Genomic DNA, 21,137 nt, shown 5'->3' on the forward strand with positions numbered 1-21,137 from the left:
AATGGGGCCCTTGATATGTCCAGCTGTCCTTTGTCAACAACAAACTGTCGCTGTTTTTTGTGTTGAATATATGCTGCATGGGCCTAATAGGTATCTAAAGCTATTTGCACATAACAGAATATATTTTGGAAAGGTACATCCAGGTTTTTTCCCTTTACATTTTTTGGGGGCCCTAAACTATAGCTTGTTTAGCTTATAGGTAAATCCGGAACTGGATCACCCGATTCATGCGGAGTCGTCCGAGCTGGATCACGCTCTTCGATGCGCTTCATTAATTGCTTATGTCTCCTTTTGCTACCTTTGTAATCGTGTCAAACCTTTTCCTCTCATTTGCCCACTGAGCAGGGCTTTAGGAAGCTGAGGTGACTTTCGATCCATTTTCGTATTCTGACTTTTGCACATTTTCACGACAGGGCTGTGGATTGCTCCTCGGTTTTATTACCTTTCTTTCGTTAAGTGCTTTGAGGGGTGGGGTTTATTATTATTATTATTATTATTATTATTACTATTATGTTTCTACAGTCGAGCGGTGTATAAATCTTCTGAGCCAGATAAAGGATACAGAGAAGTACGGCTTTCTTGGAATACACGCAGCACCGTCAGGACACGTGTGTGACGCGTGAATTCCCACGTTAGCCGGCCAAGGCACGGGCGCGGTTTACACTGCGCATGCGAGCCGTGCGTGGTCGGGTGTTTCTTACGCGGCCGCGGAGCGAGGCGCGCTGGGAAGGGGCGGAGGGGGCGGGAGGCGGGGCTGCGGGGTCGCCTGGGCAACGGAGCGACGCGCGCGCGGCCTGGTCGGCGGGAGAGGCGGCGGCGGCGGCGGCGGCGGCGGGCATGGAGGAGGCGGCGACGGTGACGACCACGGAGGGCACCTTCTGCCTGCAGCGTATCCTTGGGCTGAGCGAGGGGGAGTCGCTTCCGCGGAGAGCGCCGCTGGCCGCGCAAACCCAGCAGGACCCGTGTCGCCCGTGTAATCCTTTAGAAATGTCCGGCCTCCTGTCGGCTGTCCCTACCTGTCGCCTTCCACCTCTCTAGCATCTATCTGTCGCCTATCATTGGTCACCTGTCCACCCTGTAATGCATCCCATAATCTAGGTAAAGAACCCCTGGGCGGTTATGTCCAGTCAAAGGCGGCTGTGGCGCTCATCTGGCTTCAGGCCGAGGGGGCCAGCCTTTGTCCGCAGACAGGTTTCCAGGTCATGTGGCCAGCAGGACTAAAACGCCTCTGGCGCAACAGAAGACCCTGACGGAAACCAGAGCAGTGCTCGGAAATGCCATTTACCTTCCCGCCGGAGCCGTACCTATTTATCTACTTGCACTTTGACATGCTTTCAAACTGCTAGGTGGGCAGGAGCAGGGACTGAGCAAAGGGAGCTCAGCCCGTCGTGGGGATTCAAACCGCCGACCTTCTGATCGGCAGGCCCAAAGCTCATGGTTTAGACCACAGCGCCACCCGCGTCCCTATCTTTCTATCTATAAATAGGGGCACAGGGATCAATATGGGTGTAGGCGTCTAAGTTCAGGGGGGAAAGTTCTTACTGCTTTTATTTAAGCGGGTTTGAGCAAACAAATATAGATTAACTCAAACCAAGTCCTTGTAGGTTGAAAAGTTTTTGCTTTAAGTCCCTTCGGCAATTTTATTCCGTTTAGGACCACCCCTCCCCCGCATCCGGTTTCATTTCCCCATAAATGTGATGATCCCTGTCATTAATTTGCGTAGTTGTAACAGCAACAAGTGATGTAAGAAAATATGTTTCTCTTAAATCCTGCTTTCTGAAGGCCCTGGGATTTTTGCCCCAGACCCTGAGGTTCCCACTCCCTGCTATACGGCATCCCTACAAAGTGTCTTTTTCTTGCCTTAAATGTGTAGTCTCCACAGTGAGTCTACAATGAAGTAGCTTAAAGGATCTGCCAAGTCCCATGCCCTTATAAAAATGTACAGAATGCTTTCTGGTTTGAAGTGCCCTAAAACATCAAGCTTTTTCTTCAGCTGCTCTTATTTGAAATATTGGGTGGATTTGGTGTTGTGATATATTTGTCAGCATTGCAGCATCTTCTAATAACATTTAATAGACATTTCAAAAGGGGGAGGGCAGTGAATGGTACTATAACTTACTTTTGTTGTTGTTTAGTCGTGTCCGACTCTTCATGACCCCATGGACCAGAGCACGCCAGGCACTCCTGTCTTCCACTGCCTCCCGCAGTTTGGTCAGACTCATGTTTGTAGCTTCGAAGACACTATCCAACCATCTCGTCCTCTGTCGTCCCCTTCTCCTTGTGCCCTCCATCTTTCCCAGCATCAGGGTCTTTTCCAGGGAGTCTTCTCTTCTCATGAGGTGGCCAAAGTATTGGAGCGTCAGCTTCACGATCTGTCTTTCCAGTGAGCACTCAGGTCTGATTTCCTTCAGAATGGATAGGTTTGATCTTCTTGCAGTCCATGGGACTCTCAAGAGTCTCCTCCAGCACCATAATTCAAAAGCATCAATTCTTCGGCGATCAGCCTTCTTTATGGTCCAGCTCTCTCTTCCATACATCACTACTGGGAAAACCATAGCTTTTACTATATGGACCTTTGTTGGCAAGGTGATGTCTCTACTTTTTAAGATGCTGTCTAGGTTGGTCATTGCTCTCCTCCCAAGAAGCAGGCGTCTCTTAATTTCGTGGCTGCTGTCACCATCTGCAGTGATCACGGAGCCCAAGAAAGTAAAATCTCTCACTGCCTCCATTACTTTAGATAACATTATTTGTACCATATTGCATCTCCTTCCTGGCCCCAGTAAAACTTGTGCCTCTCCTATTTTCTTCTTACTACAGACTATACTGAAAGAGTCGACAGCACAGACTGCCTCTTGTTGTCCAACTCTGCTCACCAAAAATGAGGAAGGCTTTGTTGTTGTTTTTTTTGTAATAATATTTATTAAGAGTTTAAAGATTACAGAAAGAAGTAAGAAAAAAAGAAAGAATAAACAATACAAATCAATACATTACAATACATAAAAAGCAAACAAAGGACACAATACATCAAAACAAAAACCAAAGCAAAAACAATTAAAAACACATCCAATATTTATATTCATCTTTCATTAACTTATTTCATCTACCTCCTCACACCTCCATTTTTTGTATTCTAGTTATTAATTATTTCAGCAAATCCTTTCCACCTTTCACTGTTTTCTGTCATTTAATTGTCTTAATTTATTTTAACCTTATCTTACCATTAAAGCCCTAAAACTTATTTGTACTTAACTCCTTATAATGTTTCTACTAAAGCCATGTAATTTCATTCCAACATTTTTCTAACACTCATTTATTTTACAATACTTCTCTAAATAATTTTTTAAAAACTTTTTTCCAATCTTCTTCCACCGTCTCTTCTCCCTGGTCTCGGATTCTGTCAGTCCTTTCTATCAGTTCCATATGGTCCATCAACCTGGTGATCTTCTGTCCGAGGCTCTTAACTCTTTTCCATGTCCCTTCTGCAGATCTTCTTCGTATTTATGCATACACTTTACTTTATCTTCTGCTGGTCTTGTTCTTAATTTCCTTCCTTTAGCACTGAGGAGTAGATCTCGGGGAAACTCCAACCTAACAATGTCTTTATTCCTTCTCGACAAGTCAGCCCATTCTCCATAGTCCAAAAACTAAAATGAGGAAGGCTTTGACTCATTTGGTAGCTTCTTATAACGAAGAGTCTTGAGGCACCTTAAAGCTTTAGCTTTTCTGGACTACAGTCCACTTCATCAGTTGCATGAAATGTTATCCGGAGCTGTATACATATCTATCTAAGCATGCATAATGGGGCAGGTGGTGGTATAAACAGTGAGGTCAGAAGGAAATTAAATGCAGTAAAGTACAGAGAGTAACAGTCAATAGTGGCTGTCCACAAAAAAACCCTAGTTATTGTTGATACAGATGTCCAGGCATTGGTGAGCCAATTAACACATGACAGAAATCTTTTGTCTCAATTAATTTCACAAATGAGAGCATGAAACCACTTGATGAATTGCATTGCGGGGGGTTGGACTAGATGACCCTTGGGTCCTTTCCAACTGTATGATTCTATGAACTGTGGTTCCTTTGCAAATCTCCCCTTGAAGTTCCTTTATTTAAGGTACAAAGGATCATTTTTTTCATATTGCCACCTGTGATGTCAGATTAGTGCCTGTTTATTGTTTTGTGTAAGGACAGGCCTGTTCTGTGTAGTGTGCAGAAGGGCATTGTTGGCAGATGATGGCATGTATCACATTGGAAATTGAGCACGTGAATGAACCACTGATATTTTGGAATACATTATTTGGTTGCCAGCATGGCTGTAGCGAGGAGTGGGGGTTCAGCTGCTCCCCCATAAAGTAAATAAATAAAAATACTTAACTAAAAGTGGAAATAATCAGAATATTGGAAATTGAAATGTTCACTGAGGTCACTTGGATGATGTTGTGATGCATTCTACCAACACAACTACTGGCAACCTGACTGATTGATAGGTGTGGCTTCTGCAAACTGACCAATCATGTTGCAGGTAGCTCGGTTCTGGAAGCTTCTCATAGTTTCCAGGATTTTCTCCTGAGAGTGTGCACCTGCAAGGCCTGTCAACTGGAAGTTTCCCACAGGCTATTTATAACTCATTACCTGGACTCTTTAGTGTCTTTGTTAGAGCATCATTTCTCACCTGCTTTTCCACTTCTGGCCCTACAACCCTGTATCATGTTGGAGATGACCCTTCAAGATGGAAGCCAAGCAGTTCTTATCAGTTGCAAAACTTTGACTGAAGCTGAACTCTGGGACACCATGTGGAAGGAGAAGAAACTCAGCAAAGAGCAGTCCTAGTAAAAGAGGCAGAAATCTTTTACTCTACTACAAAAAGGCTCTGATCTCTCTTGTACTGTAAGGTGATCATTCAGTACCTTACAGAGAGCAAAGACCTGGCTAAGGTCGACAGTGGCAGGAGAGTCTCAATGGGATAAGCTTACTGAGTGTGCACAGAAAAACTGCATCAGAAAAAAGGAGAAATTTGAGAAGGAAGTGCTGAAAAGGTTTTCAGCAAAGCCAAGAAAACTTGTTTTACTTTAGATTTTTAAAAAGTAAAATGAAATATATGTGTTCTTTGTAATTTTGCAAAATATAATCATTAACTGCATGAAAGCTACTCCCTGATGTTAATTTTTTATTTGACTTCCTAATTTTCAAATGAATGAAGATTTTGACAGATTTTTCTGAGCAAAAGAAAAGTAATTTCAAACAACTGCAGTAAGAAATTAATTTAAAACAACTGTTGTTGAGACATTTCATTCCTAATCTGCTAGACAGAGCCAGACACAGGATGACGACAGGTGGGTGTACTCCCCCCCCGCCCACCCCACATAAATTCTGGTTATACCCATGGTTGCCAGGGTAGTTATAGGGACCCTACAGTTTTGTCCAGAGATATTAGCCCCCTTTTGCATCTTGTGGGTTGCACTAAACTTGAGAGAGGAGCTTGTAAGTGGGAGTCTGCTGATACAAAGGAATAGCATGATACAAAGAGCTGCTTACCCACCTTCTGGCTTCTGCCAGGCATTGTGAACACTTTTTAAAGGCCCTCTTTCACCGCCCAGTGAAAAGGGCCACAAGTATGCTTTTAAAACACCAAATCAGGATGACTTGTTTGGTTCCGGGGTCAATATATAGCAGACTTCTGTGGCAATTGTGCACTGTGCAGATCATTAATAAATAATAATAATAATAATAATAATAATAATAATAATAATAATAATAATAATAATAATTTTTTATTTATACCCCGCCCTCCCCAGCCAAGGCCGGGCTCAGGGCGGCTTACAAGCAATAATAAAAACAAGTTGAATGATTACAACTTAAAAACAAAATTAAAATACATTAAAATATTGAAACATTAAAATATTAAGAAGTTTTAACACCAGAAACACCAAGGTAGAAAATAGTGCCCTTGTGAAGTATTTTCACCCTCATCCTCATCCACACAGTGCTTCACATCACAGCATCAGTGAATTAGCATTTCCTGTAGAAGTATTAAAAAAAATACAGTCCTAATCCTAGTGAACAATATTTATATCTCATAACAGAAGCATATTTTTGGCAAGCTCAAAAATGACAACCCCCCTCCCAGCAATGAAGTTAGAAATGATAATTGAATGGACAGGTACTTTATGAATAAATACAGATATTTATTGGAAGATGTGATAACTCTTGGGAGTTTGTAACACAGTCAAGCTGAGATTAGAATCTGTTCCAGCATCCCTGGAGAAAATAGCAACCTGAATTCCTGAAGCAAAGCAAAGCAAATATTCACTAAATGGTGTTCATAAATGTTTGAGAGCTAAATTTTGTTGCCAGATGTATAGTGGCTTTCACTGTTGTGTGTGTAGGCAGTCAAGCAGCAAACTGACAGCTCTGAATAGAATTTGCTTATCCCAAGAATTGCAGAGTATGTGTTGCTCAGTAAATACTGTTTACTATTTTATACTTAACTTAACATTTAGAGGTTTCAGTAGCAGAAAGCTCTGAAGATGACTACCAATATGAAGAGGTAAGAGACGTTAACACAAAAGTTGCAACCTATTTTATTTTTAAGTACAAATTGTGATATTGATATGTGACAGAGAAATACAATTTATTTTATTGTTAGCCACAAAAAATAGTCTTACATACTTTATTATTTATAAATGAAGGGCAAGGTCTATCCCAGAACTAGGGTGATATCTGGTTTTCAACATTGTGCTATATCACCAGCTAAACATTGTGATATACCGATATATCACAATGTCTGAAATAAGGATGGAGCTATGTAGAGGCATTGGCTGGCTTCATGGTTTATCCGACATCTTGATTTTTGCCAGTGCCTGTTCTTGTGATTCGCTGCCCCTTGCATGAGGCAGCAGAGAGCTGAGCCGGCTGCAGGAATTGAGAGAAGCATTGGCTGGTTTCACTGTTTTTCTTACATTGTGATTTTTGCATAGCACGCACGCACACACACACTTCAACTTCAACATCATCATCATCATCATTCGTGATATATTGCCAGGTCAAAAATTATGAAACCGATGTCACAATATGAACTTCAAACCTACTTACAAGACATGGGATTCTACGGATCCCTATTTTCACACACACCTTTTGTGCCCACACAGATTAGAAGGTCTCTGTGCACTGTGTATCTTCGTTATCCTCCATCCTGCCCTCCCTCTTGCCCAGATGTAATTTACTTAAACCCTAAACTCAGCAGATCTGACTGGGACAAAATGTGATAAAAGTGTACACTGAACTGATCTTCTGATCCTGTAAAGGTTTGGTTTTGTTTTTGGTTCACTGCATACTGATGTGGAGAGAGGAGAAAACAAGGCCTGGTGTAGTTTTTCACAAGTGCTGTGCCTGGTTTTATTTTATTCTTTTGCAATTCTTTTTTCTCCTTAACTTTATATTTTTGTTTCTAAAAAGACATATAACGAACAATCCCCGTTCCATCCATTTAAATGTAAATAATACAGTCAAACATTAAGTAAGTTTGTAAATAATCTGGAAATAGAATTGGCCTGATTTAGGATAGAAAATATCTGAATGTTTTTAATCTTATTCTTGCACAGTTGGTGCCTGAAAAAAATAGTATGTTGTATCACTGAAACGCTGGTGACTTTACGCAGAAAATTGTTAATTAGTACTATCTTAATTTAAAATCAGTTAAATGCATCCGGTTAATCCATTCTAGGATAGTACTGGCCACTTGGTGCCTGAATGTTCAACTTATATTTTCATAGTTGCAAGCCTACATTTATGTATGCAAGTGCACATAATTTGTAATGTACCATTGATTCTGTTTATCCCAAGTAATTTATAGGCATTCTCACACTGAAAACCGTGCATGCACATTTATACTTAGGTGTCTATGAAAATGAAAGATAATAAGAAATATCCTGCTTATAGTTTTTCCATTTATTCCTGCTGAAAAGTAAAAACATCCATGTAAAATTGCTCAGGGACAGGACTCTGATATGAACCAATTCCTACTGATGCCACAGATAAATATGCTCAGTGACTTCTGAACTTCGGGTAAAACCATGGTCTAGAGTACACTCTCACTTTTAATATCCCATGATTTGGTACACATTTCTAGAACAGTAATTTCATGTAGACTTTGATCCAAAGCAGCGTATGTGGAGAAGTTGTATTCTCATGCAAAGGAAAACATTACAGGCATTTTTGTGCATTTACCAAGTTCGCCTGTACAAAACTGGCAACAGTCTTTAATTGACAGAAACAAACAAACATAGTACTCCATTAAACTGGCAACCAAGTGTCCTGATCTAGAATATTGTGTATATATTTCATTTGAATATGGAGTTCTCAGCTCATTTAAATAGATGGACCTCATAGCTTCCCCATCCCATAAATACTTATGTAGATTGGGTCCCCTGATGAAAATGAATAAAGAAGGTATATTAGTTAGGGGTATTAAGATATAAGGAGATACCTTATACTGAATCTGATCTCTGGCCTATGCTGTCTAGCAATACCTCTGCTGGGGTTTCGGATTTTCCTAGTTCTATTACCTAAGACCCATATTTAGGTAGAGACACGACTAAACAAGTAAACAACAACAACAACAAAAAACGAAATAAATCTAAGTGGTACTCAGAGTAGACTCATTGAAATTATGATCTTTAGTTAGTCATGCACATTCATTTCAGTGGGACTATTGTGAGTATGATTTAGTTGGATACAGCCCTGAAGCAGGGATCTGACATATACAAAAAGCCATTCCATTGCTGAATTGTGGCAAATAGATTATATAATCTTGGGGATTGAAACAGTTTCCCTCAACTCAGTGGATGTGCTCATTGTATATGTATTTATAATTCTGTCTTAGGTACCAGCCGACGATGAATTTAGCCTGCAAGATGGTGATGAAGATCTGGCAAAGGCTTTATACACTATACAGGAACAGGCTGTTGATGCCCAAATTATGGTAAATATGTTGTTTTTCAAAATATGTGACTACATTGATTCATATGACTTTACAGTTATTAATGTAATATGCATGTGAGTGTGGTGGTTAACAGAATGTTACAGCAAGGTGGATGAGTAATACTTTAGGCCTTCTGGCCTTAGGCTGCTTCTAAAGCCCAGTACAGCTGTATCCAGCTAAGCAGAATCCAGATGTGGAGGTCGGGCAACTCAAGACATGGACCAAGAAGTTAGTGCAATTTCACTCATTATTCTAAATTACACCAACAAGTGGGATTTCCTTCTGTGTAAAGAAGCTGCATAGCAACTGAGCAGTAGTATATCATCCCACTATGCTGGTTGAGCACATTATGTAGGAGGCATGAACCAAAACCAAGAGAAATTCCTGACAGTTCCCATAAAGTTTCCCTAATATGCCAGACCATGATAATTAAACTGCTATAGTTGTCTTGTGCTGTAATTTATGTGATAAAGAATCCAACTGGCCTGTGATTGAAATGTGCTTTCTTGAAAGCAATAATGAGGCAAACAGGTAGGCTATATTTCTAACAGTAGCTCTTGAATTTTATTTCTAGGCTCAGCGACCAGGTCAGATTGCTAAACATTCCTTGTCTGAAACGCCAGAAGTTGTAGATGACTTTCTTTGCAATTTCCTGATTAGAATGGGGATGAACAGGACACTAGACTGCTTTCAAACTGAATGGTATGCCTTAAAAAAAATATTCCAACTACAAACCTGCAGAAATAAATATGTATGACATGTTTTGCATCCTGATAGGCAAATAAAGAGGCAGACATGTAAAACTGTGCCAACTTTTATTTAAACCTTAAATTATAATCAGCAGAGGGGAATGACTATGGGGCAGGAACTCTCTTCACTGTATTGGGCCATGGGGCTTCCTAGACTGCCCAGATTCCTGGGCCACATCCTGAAGGTGGGAAGGGAGGCCTTTCCTTGTCACCCCCCTCCAGGACTGCAGAACCCTAGGTGGATGAGGGGGTTTGGTCTCAAAGAAGGCCCCTATCTCGGTCACTTCCGGAGGCGGCGCGACCGGTAATGGCTGCCTTCTCCGAGTAAGGAGAAGGGAGCTCCGCTGTAAACGGGTCGTCCGCTACGGCGAAGCGGAGACCCATTCAGGAAAACCACAGGTGGCAGAAGCCTGTGGTCTCGGGACCCGGCGGGCGCCAGAAGCAGCCCCCAAAACGTTGAAGGGACCCCGTAAGGGGCTCCGGATCGCGGAGGGGGTAGCGGCGCTGTGGGTCGTTGCGCAAACAGCGAAGTGAAGCCGCGTTGCTGTTGCCGGTCAGCGCTGTCCTTTCTTCCTGCAACTTTTCTGAATTTTGGAAACTACAACCCGTGAGTAAATTTGGACATTGAAAACTTTCTGAAACTTTTGTCAACTTTCTGAAACTTTTTGAGAACTTTCTGAAACTTTTAAAACTTTTTTAAAAAAGTTGAAATTTGGCTGAAAACGGAGTGAGGATAAGCAGGAAGCCCATCTCCCGCTATACTGAACTTTAAGCAAAGAGCAGGAGGAGTGGAGACAAAAAGTTATGCGTTAACTAAATGCTGGCACCCTGTTAAAGCAGTTTTCTGAGTGAAAGACTTTGAGCTATTGACTTTTGCTGGTCATATTGGGAGTGCATTGATACTCTTCTTCTGTGGAACCAGTGGATTACAAAATAAATAAGAATCTCTGGTGCTGGAGCTGCCTGGAAGAGCACCAGTTTGCAACTTTGGATACATTGAATTCAGGTTTTGAAACATTCTGAGTTGGAACTGGATACTTTGAAACTGTTGCAGTCAAGGCACTGTAAGAAACACTGTTTTGCTTTAAGTTTTACTCTGCTAAAAATAATACATTGTGGAGGCGATGGACATGGATTTAAATTTACAAGTTTAACTTGGATTTGATCTTTTCCCTGAAGACGTACTAAGCTCCCTCTAGAGGATTTTGGATTTACAGCAGTGACTTTGTCCTACTTTCCCTTTCCCGGCCTCTGTTTGACTATTGTATCTGGGACTCTGCTTTCTCATGGGAACAACTTGGATTGACCTTGGATTACAGATAACTTTGGAATGAGTGGCGCAAGGAGAAGAGGAAGGACTAAACAAACAACTTTAACTTTATCTGCAGCCTCACAGCGCAGATCTTCTGTGCCGGCCTTGCCTTCCACTTTGCCTCCAGACATAGAGGCGGCCTCCCTAATACAGGCAGGGGAGGGAGAGACAGAGGAGCTGCACCTGGGAGATATGGCTTCAGGGACAACTAGCTCTGTCTTGGAGAAAATTTTGGAGAAACTGGAGGCTCTGGACAAGAAGGCTGATTTGCATACAGCTAAAATTGAACAGAACACAGAAAGCTTGAATAAGCTGACTGGACAAGTTGCACGGAATGCCCAGTCTATTGGAGAATTAAAGGAGGCTGTAGGTGAAAATCGTAAACTGGCTGAAGATACTAGTCAAAGACTGGAAGAACTTGAGAAAGAAGTAAGACCACTCAGCAAACAAGTTGGAGAACATCAGATTTACTTTTCGATGACAGAACTGCGAAACAGGGAGACCAACTTGAGGATACGGTCAATACCAGAGGTGGAAGAAGATAATTTTATTGAATTTCTAACTAAGGAATTTGCCAAGTTTTGGAAGTTAGAGGAAAAAGACTTCAAAATCGTATCTGCTTTCAGGCTTGGCAGAGTCAGAAGGACAGAGAAGCCCAGAGATTGTTTGATAACACTGAGATCAAAGGAGGAAAGGGACAAGATTTTGGGCCTGCACTACGAAAAGTCACTAGACATTTTGGGCAAGAGAATTGAAATCTACAAGGACATTCCTAAGCAGTTGCTGGACCTTAGATCTAACTACACGGAATTGGCAAGACTGTTGAGAAGCAACGCAATTATCTTCAGGTGGGAGTTCCCACAAGGATTATCCTTTACTTACAGAGGGAGAAAGATCAAAATCAAAACAGTGGAAGATAGAGACAAGTTTTTGGGAGCACACGGAGAAGACCTCCACAAAGGACTTGGATTGCCAGCGCCAGAACTTCCAGGGGAGCCCGCCCCCTCGGATCCTCAAGGACCGGAGAACAAGGTACCACCCCAGAAAGAATAACCAGACCTATCCAGGATGTCTCTGCAGCTTTTGAGCTGGAACATAAATGGCTGTAACAGTCCCGAAAAAAGGTCTAAAATTTTTCATATTTTAAAAAAGGAACAATTGGACATTATATGCTTACAAGAAACACATGTGATTAGGCTCCATAGAAAGGTGTTAATAAATAAAAGGCTTGGTCAAGAATTTATATCATCGGATACAGTTAAAAAGAGAGGTGTGGTGATCTATGCAAAAGAGAGCCTTTCACCAAAATTTCTCTTTAAAGATGAAAGTGGAAGAATCCTCGCAATAGAAGTACAGTATCAAGGAGAAAAAATTTTGATATTAGGAATTTATGCTCCAAATGAAGGAAAATCGGATTTTTATAAGAAGTTGCACGAGACCATGCTGGATTATCTGGATTACAACAACGTCATCATGATGGGGGACATGAACGGGGTAGTATCAACAAATATGGATAAGTCACAGAACCAGAACATTACTAAAGAGGGAAGACTACCTAAGACCTTTTTTGAAATGACTGACAATATGGACTGGGTTGACATCTGGAGAGTTAGAAACCCCTTGGGAAGAGAAGGAACATTCTTTTCTGAAGCTCAACTGACTTGGACACGAATCGACCAAATATGGATAACTAGAAGTCTGGCACCTAAGGTGAGGAAGGTGAAAATCTGCCCTAAAACATGCTCCGACCATAACGCCTTGAGAATGGATATGACATTGATCCCAACCGGCTCCTTTAGATGGAAGATGAATGATGGCCTGTTTAGAGACCAAAGAATTGTAAAGAAGGCCCAAAAAACTTTAAAGGACTATTTTGAGATTAACTTGAACACTACGGTGGAAAAAAGAACTATCTGGGATGCAAGTAAAGCTGTGATGAGAGGGTTCTTGATTCAACAGAATTCGTTAAAGAAAAGACTGCAAAATGAAAAGAAAGATAAAATTCTGGAAAGTATCAAAGAGTTGGAGAAGAAGTTAAGATCCAACCCGAAGTCCCAACCGATTCTGAGAGAAATTAAACTTTATCAGGCACAATATTCCAAACTGATAAATCAGGAAATAGAATGGAAGATTAAAACAATGAAACAAAAAACTTTTGAATCGGCAAATAAATGTGGGAAACTGCTAGCCTGGCAGCTGAAAAGGAGACAAAGATTAAATACAGTAACAAACTTAGAGGTTGAAGGAAGGAACATTCAGAACCCGGGAGAGATTAGAAAGTGCTTCCAGAGGTATTTTAAAAAGCTATACACTCAAGGGCCACAAGATGAAATAGAGATTACACAATTTTTGGAGAGAAATGGATTAGCAAAGCTGTCAGAAGAAAATAGAACAATTTTGAATGGCAAAATAACACGACAAGAGATTGAACAGGCCATCCAGAGTCTGAAACAGGGCAAATCACCAGGGCCAGATGGACTGACCTCTAACTACTATAAGACATTGAAGGATTATTTGATACAACCTTTGTTGGAGGTCAGTAATGAAATAATGGAGGGGAAGAAGGCGCCTGAATCGTGGAAAGAAGCATTTATCACATTGATTCCAAAGTCAGAAACTGAAAAGACACAACTTAAGAACTACCGTCCCATCTCCCTTTTAAATGTGGATTACAAAATATTTGCAGATGTTTTGGCACGAAGATTTAAGAAAGTTTTAAGTGAGATAATCCATAAAGACCAGGCAGGCTTTCTCCCGGGCAGACATATGTTTACTAACACAAGGAACATCATAGACATATTGGAACTTTTACAAACAAACATAAACACTAAAGCAGTTTTAATTTTTATAGACGCGGAGAAAGCCTTCGACAACATATCTTGGAAATTTATGAAGGGGAATTTAAAAGAAATGGGAGTGGGACGGGGGTTTGAGAACGGGATTGAGGCAATATATTCAGAACAAAAGGCTAAACTGATAGTTAACAATGTGGTTACAGAAGAGTTTAAAATTGAAAAAGGTACACGACAAGGCTGCCCGATTTCCCCATTACTGTTTATTTCGGTTCTGGAAGTGCTCCTGAATATGATTAGGGGGGACAGGTTGGTGGAAGGGATTCAGGTCGGAGCGAAACAATATAAACTTAAAGCTTTTGCAGATGACCTAGTTCTGACATTACAGGAGCCGGAGTCTAGTTTGAAAAGAGTACTACAACTGATTCAAAACTTTGGTCGAGTGGCAGGATTTAAGTTAAACAAGCAAAAAACTAAAGTTTTGGGGAAAAACTTGACAGATACTGAGTTGGAACAGCTTCAGAAAGAGACAGAACTAAATGTGGTTAAAAAAGTTAAATACCTAGGGGTAAACATAACAGCAAAAAATCTGAGTTTATTTAAAGATAATTATGAAAAATGTTGGTCAGAGATTAAGAGAGACTTGGATAGTTGGTCAAGACTAAAACTTTCTTTGTTGGGCCGAATAGCCGCCATCAAGATGAATGTATTGCCAAAAATGTTATTTTTGTTTCAGACACTGCAGATTGTAGACAAGACAGAGTGCTTCCGGAAGTGGCAGAAAGATATTTCTAAATTTGTCTGGCAGGGCAAAAAGCCCAGAATCAAATTTAAAATATTAACAGATGCGAAAGAAAGAGGGGGCTTTGCCCTGCCAGATTTAAAGTTGTATTATGAAGCTGCAGCTTTCTGCTGGTTAAAAGATTGGTTACTTCTTGAAGATACGGATGTCTTGGATTTGGAAGGTTTTAATAACGCGTTTGGATGGCATGCATATTTATGGTATGATAAAGCTAAGATAAATAAGGCCTTCAAGAACCATATTGTCAGAAAATCAGTTTTTAATGTCTGGACAAAATATAAAGACTTACTGGAGAATAAAACTCCGAGGTGGCTGTCACCCCTGGAGGCTAAGGCTCGGAAAAGAGCCAATATGGAGGCCAACTGGCCAAAATATTGGGAGATAATAGAAAAGGATGGTGACAACTGGAAATTGCAGAGTTTAGAAAAGATGAGAGACAAAGTGCGAGACTGGTTACAATATGCTCAGATTAAAGAAGTGTTTAAAAATGACAAAAAGCTAGGATTCCAAGTGGAAAAGTCAAAGTTAGAAACTGAACTGTTAGAACCTAAGACTAAGGTACTTTCAAGAATGTATAACTTGCTGCTGAAATGGAACACACATGACGAAATGGTAAAATCAACAATGATAAAATGGGCGCAGGACATTGGGTATAATATTATGTTTGAAGATTGGGAAAGGTTGTGGACCTCTGGGCTGAACTTCACTGCATGTAATGCGTTGAAGGAAAATGTGATGAAAATGATGTATAGATGGTACATGACCCCTGTTAAACTGGCTAAAATATACCATTCGTCTGATAGCAAATGTTGGAAATGTAAGGAAAATGAAGGAACATTTTTTCACCTCTGGTGGACCTGCCCTAGAGTGAAGGCCTTTTGGGAGAAGATATATAATGAATTAAAAAAGGTGTTTAAATACACCTTTACTAAGAAACCAGAGGCCTTTCTCCTGGGTATTGTAGGCCAGAGTGTGTTAAAAAAGGACAGAACATTCTTTATGTACGCAACAACAGCAGCAAGAATATTAATTGCCAAGAATTGGAAAACTCAGGAGCTACCCACTGTGGAAGAATGGCAGATGCAACTGATGGACTATATGCAATTAGCCGAGATGACCGGCAGAATTCGAGACCAGGGAGAAGAAAGGATGGAAGAAGATTGGAGGGAATTTAAGATTTATTTACAAAAATATTGTAATTTGGCTGAGTGTTGAATTGGATGCCAGTGCAGATAATTGTCTACCATTAAATTAGATTTAAGGCTGAATTATATGTCAAACCAAATTAAGATTATTAATTAAGATGAGTTAAATGATAATTTGTTTGAAATAAATTTAATAATGATGTAAGTGTATGCGGGAGGTGTGGGGGAGTCCCATGTAATAATTGAGAGATGTTAAATGGACAATGATAAGTTGTGCTTATCTAATATATGCTTTATTTGAAAACTTCAATAAATATATATTAAAAAAAAAACAAAGAAGGCCCCTATCTCACCTTCTGAACTGCAGAGTCTGAAAAGTGAGCCTTGGGGCCGATTCATCACCTGAAAGACACCTAAGGGGCATCACCAGGCGTAAGCAAACTATTCCCCCCCCCCCCCACCTAAACTGCCCCAAGTGATGAAATCCATCTAGCATTCTGTCAGTGCGAAGTAGGGAAAAAACAAATCTACGATCACCTTGGGAATGCATCAATTGGTACCAAGGATTTTCCTGCTCAGCCTCTCTTGTTCAACAGCCCGCAAATGAGCTCAGCCTTCTGGAACCTTCTAGGCCAGGCATTGGCAAACTCGGCCCTCCAGATGTTTTGGGACTACAACTCCCATTAGCTAGGGATGATGGGAGTTGTTGTCCCAAAACATCTGGAGGGCCGGGTTTGCCTATGCCTCATCCAGGCCTTTTTGCTGACAGTTTTTATGGAAAATTATAACTTTTGGAAACCTTAAGTATTAATTGTTGTCTTTATTTTTTTATAATAGGACCTTTCCCCAATGTGAGTGCACGTTTTAAGCCTGCACACACACTTCATTTACTGCTAAGTAAAACACAAACATTTTTAAAGTGCAAAGACTATAACATTATTTTTAAAATGTCAAGCCAATTTTCAGTGTTTCCGCCCTATTTGTTCTGCATCCTGAACCAAGTGGTTAAGACCCAGAACTGTATAGTCTGTTCTCAAATAAGTGTCTGGATGATCTAAATTCTAAAATCAATGTAATTATGTTAATTAAGCAGATATATGCTTCTTTGCTTATTTTTCATAAGTTACTCAGTTTTGGCTTGCCATTGGGTGGAAGGAACAAAAGATAGAGTGGGACACCTAACCACTGAAAATGTTACTCAGCTCTCCCTGCGCCTAGCTTTTAAAGTCATATTTCCCCACATTTTGAAACCTATTTTTGTGGCCTATATCTTTGAGAATGACACATATATGCTAATCTGTGACTTACAATGCATGAACTGTTTGACAATGTCAATTAATATTAATTGTTCGCCTTGGTGTTGAGGTGGCTATAGTTCCATACAAGGTATTTTGACAGCGAACTGACTACCAGGTACTTAGGAACCACAGAGCCTGGTGGCGCAGCCAGCCCTGTGCTCATGGGTGTATCCAGAATTTATTTTAGGGGGACAGGCTTTATGTTTGGGGGAAGAAGGGAGTTTTCTGTGACACAATTGGTCAGTTAGTTAAGTATTTTTATTTATTTACTTGATTTAGAGGGGCAGCTGCCCTCCTGTATTCTCATGCCTGTGCACTTTTGAAAGCCCCTAAGCAGAGGGCTGGCCAAACACATTTTTCTCCCCCCTCCCCAGTGCAGAAAAAAGTTTTATTTTAATTCAAACCTTTTCCTCTACAGAGGGGGAAATACTCTGTTTTTCAAAAGTTCTATTGTTTTTCTGTATTTCTATGAGACTATTATCTTTTAATAATGTTTAGAATGTTGAACAAGAAACTGGGAGACTAGGGTTCAGATCCTCATTCAGCCGGGAAACTAATTGGCTCAGTAGTCATAGTCATTGGATTGGTAGTCATAGTCATTCAGCCCAACGTACTTCAGTGGGTTTTTGCAAGGATAAAATAGTGAGGGGGGAAACTGTGTACATCACCTTGAGCACTTCAGAGGAAAGGTGGGATATAAATGTAGTAAGTAAATTAATAGACTACTTTGAGTCTGAGGGTGCACACATAGACAAGTGATTTCTTGATTAGTGTTTATGGTATTAAAGCATCATGTTTAATGGTTTGTGAACTGATGCCCTAAACATGTATTTTATGAATGTTTTTAAATTGCATTTACATTGTTAATTAACATCATTAATAACTGAAAGTAAATTACATTTATCACATTTTCTTTGTACAAGTATCTTTCTCTTGCTAATATACAGCAGATCCATGCTGTGATCAAACTCTAATGGGATTCAAAATGAGAAAATAATTAATGCTGAGAAAGTTGATTCATTTGCACCTATAAGAGCTCAGCTCATTTATTAAATGACCTCTTAGATATGAAAGCCTGTTTAAGAATTAATCTTTAATTAAATTAGGCAAGGTAATTAATGTGTTTATCTCACAGCTTGAGAATTCTGAGTATTTCAAGTATCTAATTTTATATAAAAGTTTCATCTTTTAACTTTCAGTTTGTTTTAATAGAGGAATAAAACCAAAGTATGAACCAATTAGAATATTTTCTTTATAAAATGAGTGGCATAAATTCAGTTTTTTTGTCATTTGTACAAATCTATATTTTGCAGTTTAAGACTATACATGGAAATTTACCTGTGTTGTAATGTTGAGCTTTACATTTCTGTGGATGGGGGTGGACCAAAGCAAAGCCTGCTCTACTCTGGTCTTCTCCCAAGCCCTGTCTACCCATCCTGGCCTGACTGGCCCAAATTCAAATTCCGGGCTGACAGGAAGGTCCACCAGCCAACTGCCGGCCACCCTGCCCAGCGTTGCTTACCCAGGATTTGGGCCTACTCCAACGGGCCACAACTGCGCCCACCCCCAGGAGTGGGTGGGCAGCCATTTCTATGGATTGACAAAATTCCTGTCACATCAGACCCGAAGAATGATGCCTTAGGGTTGATAAACTCTGCAAGAACAGCCCTGCTAAATCAGACGAAGCGCCTACCTAGTCTAGCAACCTCTTTCTCACAGTGATGAAGCATGTGCCCATCAGACACCACAAGCAGGAAATGAGGACAATAGCCCCCTTCTGCTGTTCTTACCTGACTCTTACTCAGTATAAGTACCATATTTTTCTGGATATAATAATCCTCCCCCCGATTTTCCTGTATTTTTTCCCATGTATAAGACAACCCCCTTTTTTTTTAACCCAAACTTAAGACAACAAAACCCTAAAATAGATTGGCATTGTTGAGCTTTTTGGGCCAAGTGCCCTCTAAGTTTGCATCATGAGGTGCAGTGTCTGGGGCACCACACACTCCCCCCCCCTTGGTGGCAGAGGCTGCTGCTGCTGCTGCAAGGGAGCCAAGGGGCAGGAGGCTCCCGAGCAGGTCGCCAAGGCAGAGCCCAGGGAAGGCGGTGCCCACGCTGCCACTAGATTTGCAAGATTACGCTATGTGTTATGTGTAGAAATGTTATATTTGTGAGAAGGGCTGGAATAGAAGGGTCAGAAGAGGGAGGAGCGCATTCGAGAGTCTATAGGTAAAGGCTGAAGAATGTGCTAAATGAAGGAATCTTCCTTTTTTATTGTTACATTTATATTCCACTTTTCCTCCAAGATACATGGTGTTCCTCTTCCCTGTTTTATTCTCCACACTTCCTTATTTTTTTTCCCAGCTGCCACTTTGTGCTTTTCTCTCCCAACCCATAATAGTCCTGGTTCTTCTGTTCCTTTACCCAGTTTCCTGATCCTCAGTCCTTGCATTTAGTCTTCAAGAAAGGTTGGACTCATCAAACAAGTGTTCTGCAGCTTCAGCTTGAAACCCAGTGCAAAGGGCAGCCTAAAACTACACCCCACCCCCTGCCGCCTGAGTCCCTTGCACATTACTGTACCTTTGGTGGAATCTTTGTAAGGGCCTTCTGGGAAAGTCAGAGGTTTTATGAGACTCAAGCCCTCTTAGCTATTCTACTAATGTGTAAAACTAGCACAAGAATGGTGGCTAAGCATGCTAAGCTCGATGCCCTGTTGTCATCCCCATCAACCACCATGAGTTGGAGAGAAACTTCTAAACTTTGGCACACAGTTTTGAACCCGTCTAAATTGCACAAGGAGCCTCAAATGTTCATCCTCCAACTCATGATGGGTGATAGAGATGGAGACAGACCTAGTTCAGCATGCTCTTCCTCACTTTCCCTGCTTGCATATTGATTTTTAAGTGAGTGGAAAGCCTGGAAAGGGCTTCTGTTCGCCATGCAGTATTATTGCTTCTCCAGAAATTGTGCACCAAGTGAGACTACTCAAGCCACCAGGTTCTCTGCACATACTCTGTTGGAGATGTGTTGCTTTGAGTGTCAGCTTTTTCATAATCATAACTATTTCACATAGATCCCATAGCGCTTCACATGTATTTCTAGTTGTTGTCTTAGTGACAACCTTGTAAGGTAAAATCAGTATTATCCCCCATGTTGCAGATGGGGAGGACTGAGGCTGAGTGTGGCTTACAGAAGACCACCTCATGAGATCTTGGTAGAAGTTAGTTTCAAACTGGAAACTCCCTGATTCATAGCTCTTAGTCACTTTGTACACCAGCTCAGCTTCCTTTCACATAGGATGAAATCCTATGGCCAGAGCTACACCACCTTCCCTAAAGAAACTTAACAGGCCTTAAAATCCTGCTTCAACCAGGAAGTGAACACACTTCTTTTCAAATGATTTCAACTTTTAGACTTGCTGCTGTGTTTGTTTTAACATATTGCTTTAATATTTTCTTCCCATTTAATGCAGCTTTTATGCCTTTCGTATACATTGATTTCTAGGGACATTGGTGGCGCTGTGGGTTAAACCACAGAGCCTAGGACTTGCCAATCAGAAGGTTGGCGGTTCGAATCCCCACGATGGGGTGAGCTCCCATTGCTCGGTCCCTGCTCCTGCCAACCTAACAGTTCGAAAGCATGTCAAAGTGCAAGAAGATAAATAGGAACCACTCCGGCGGAAAGGTAAACGGCGTTTCCGTGCGCTGCTCTGGTTCGCCAGAAGCGGCTTAGTCATGCTGTACGCCGGCTCCCAAGGCCAATAAAGCGAGATGAGCGCTGCAACCCCAGAGTCAGTCACGACTGGACCTAATGGTCAGGGGTCCCCTTTACCCTTTACCCTTTACCCTTTACATTGATTTGGATACAATCAGCAGAGATGTGTCTGCCTTCATGATGAGGTTCCAAGAAGGTCAAAAGCAGTGCAAATTGTCCACTACCTACTTTAAGGCAAAATTAGAGTGGTGCTGGCTTCATTTAAAAGATGAATGAATTCTGGCTCCGTCCCTGTGTTCTTTTAATACAATCATTGACTCTGTTATTACTTCCAGAATTGTAGTC

At 41.0% G+C, this 21,137-nt stretch overlaps 1 protein-coding gene across 3 annotated transcripts in view; it reads left to right on the top strand.

The window, feature by feature from the left end:
• Positions 1 to 756: 756 nt before the first annotated feature.
• Positions 757 to 21,137, top strand: part of SPAG16 (sperm associated antigen 16) — a 388,967-nt gene continuing 368,586 nt past the window's right edge. For 2 of the 3 annotated variants that reach the window (XM_083399945.1, XM_083399947.1), the window contains exons 1-4: positions 757 to 889; positions 6,501 to 6,547; positions 8,882 to 8,980; positions 9,555 to 9,682. In XM_083399945.1, the coding sequence (XP_083256071.1) occupies positions 838 to 889; positions 6,501 to 6,547; positions 8,882 to 8,980; positions 9,555 to 9,682 (326 nt within the window). In that variant the 5' untranslated portion in view covers positions 757 to 837. The remainder of the gene's footprint in view (positions 890 to 6,500; positions 6,548 to 8,881; positions 8,981 to 9,554; positions 9,683 to 21,137) is intronic. The other variant, XM_083399946.1, reaches the window with a different exon arrangement.

The sequence above is a fragment of the Podarcis tiliguerta genome, assembly GCF_965153285.1.
Source record: "Podarcis tiliguerta genome assembly, chromosome: 1".
NCBI lineage: Eukaryota > Metazoa > Chordata > Lepidosauria > Squamata > Lacertidae > Podarcis > Podarcis tiliguerta.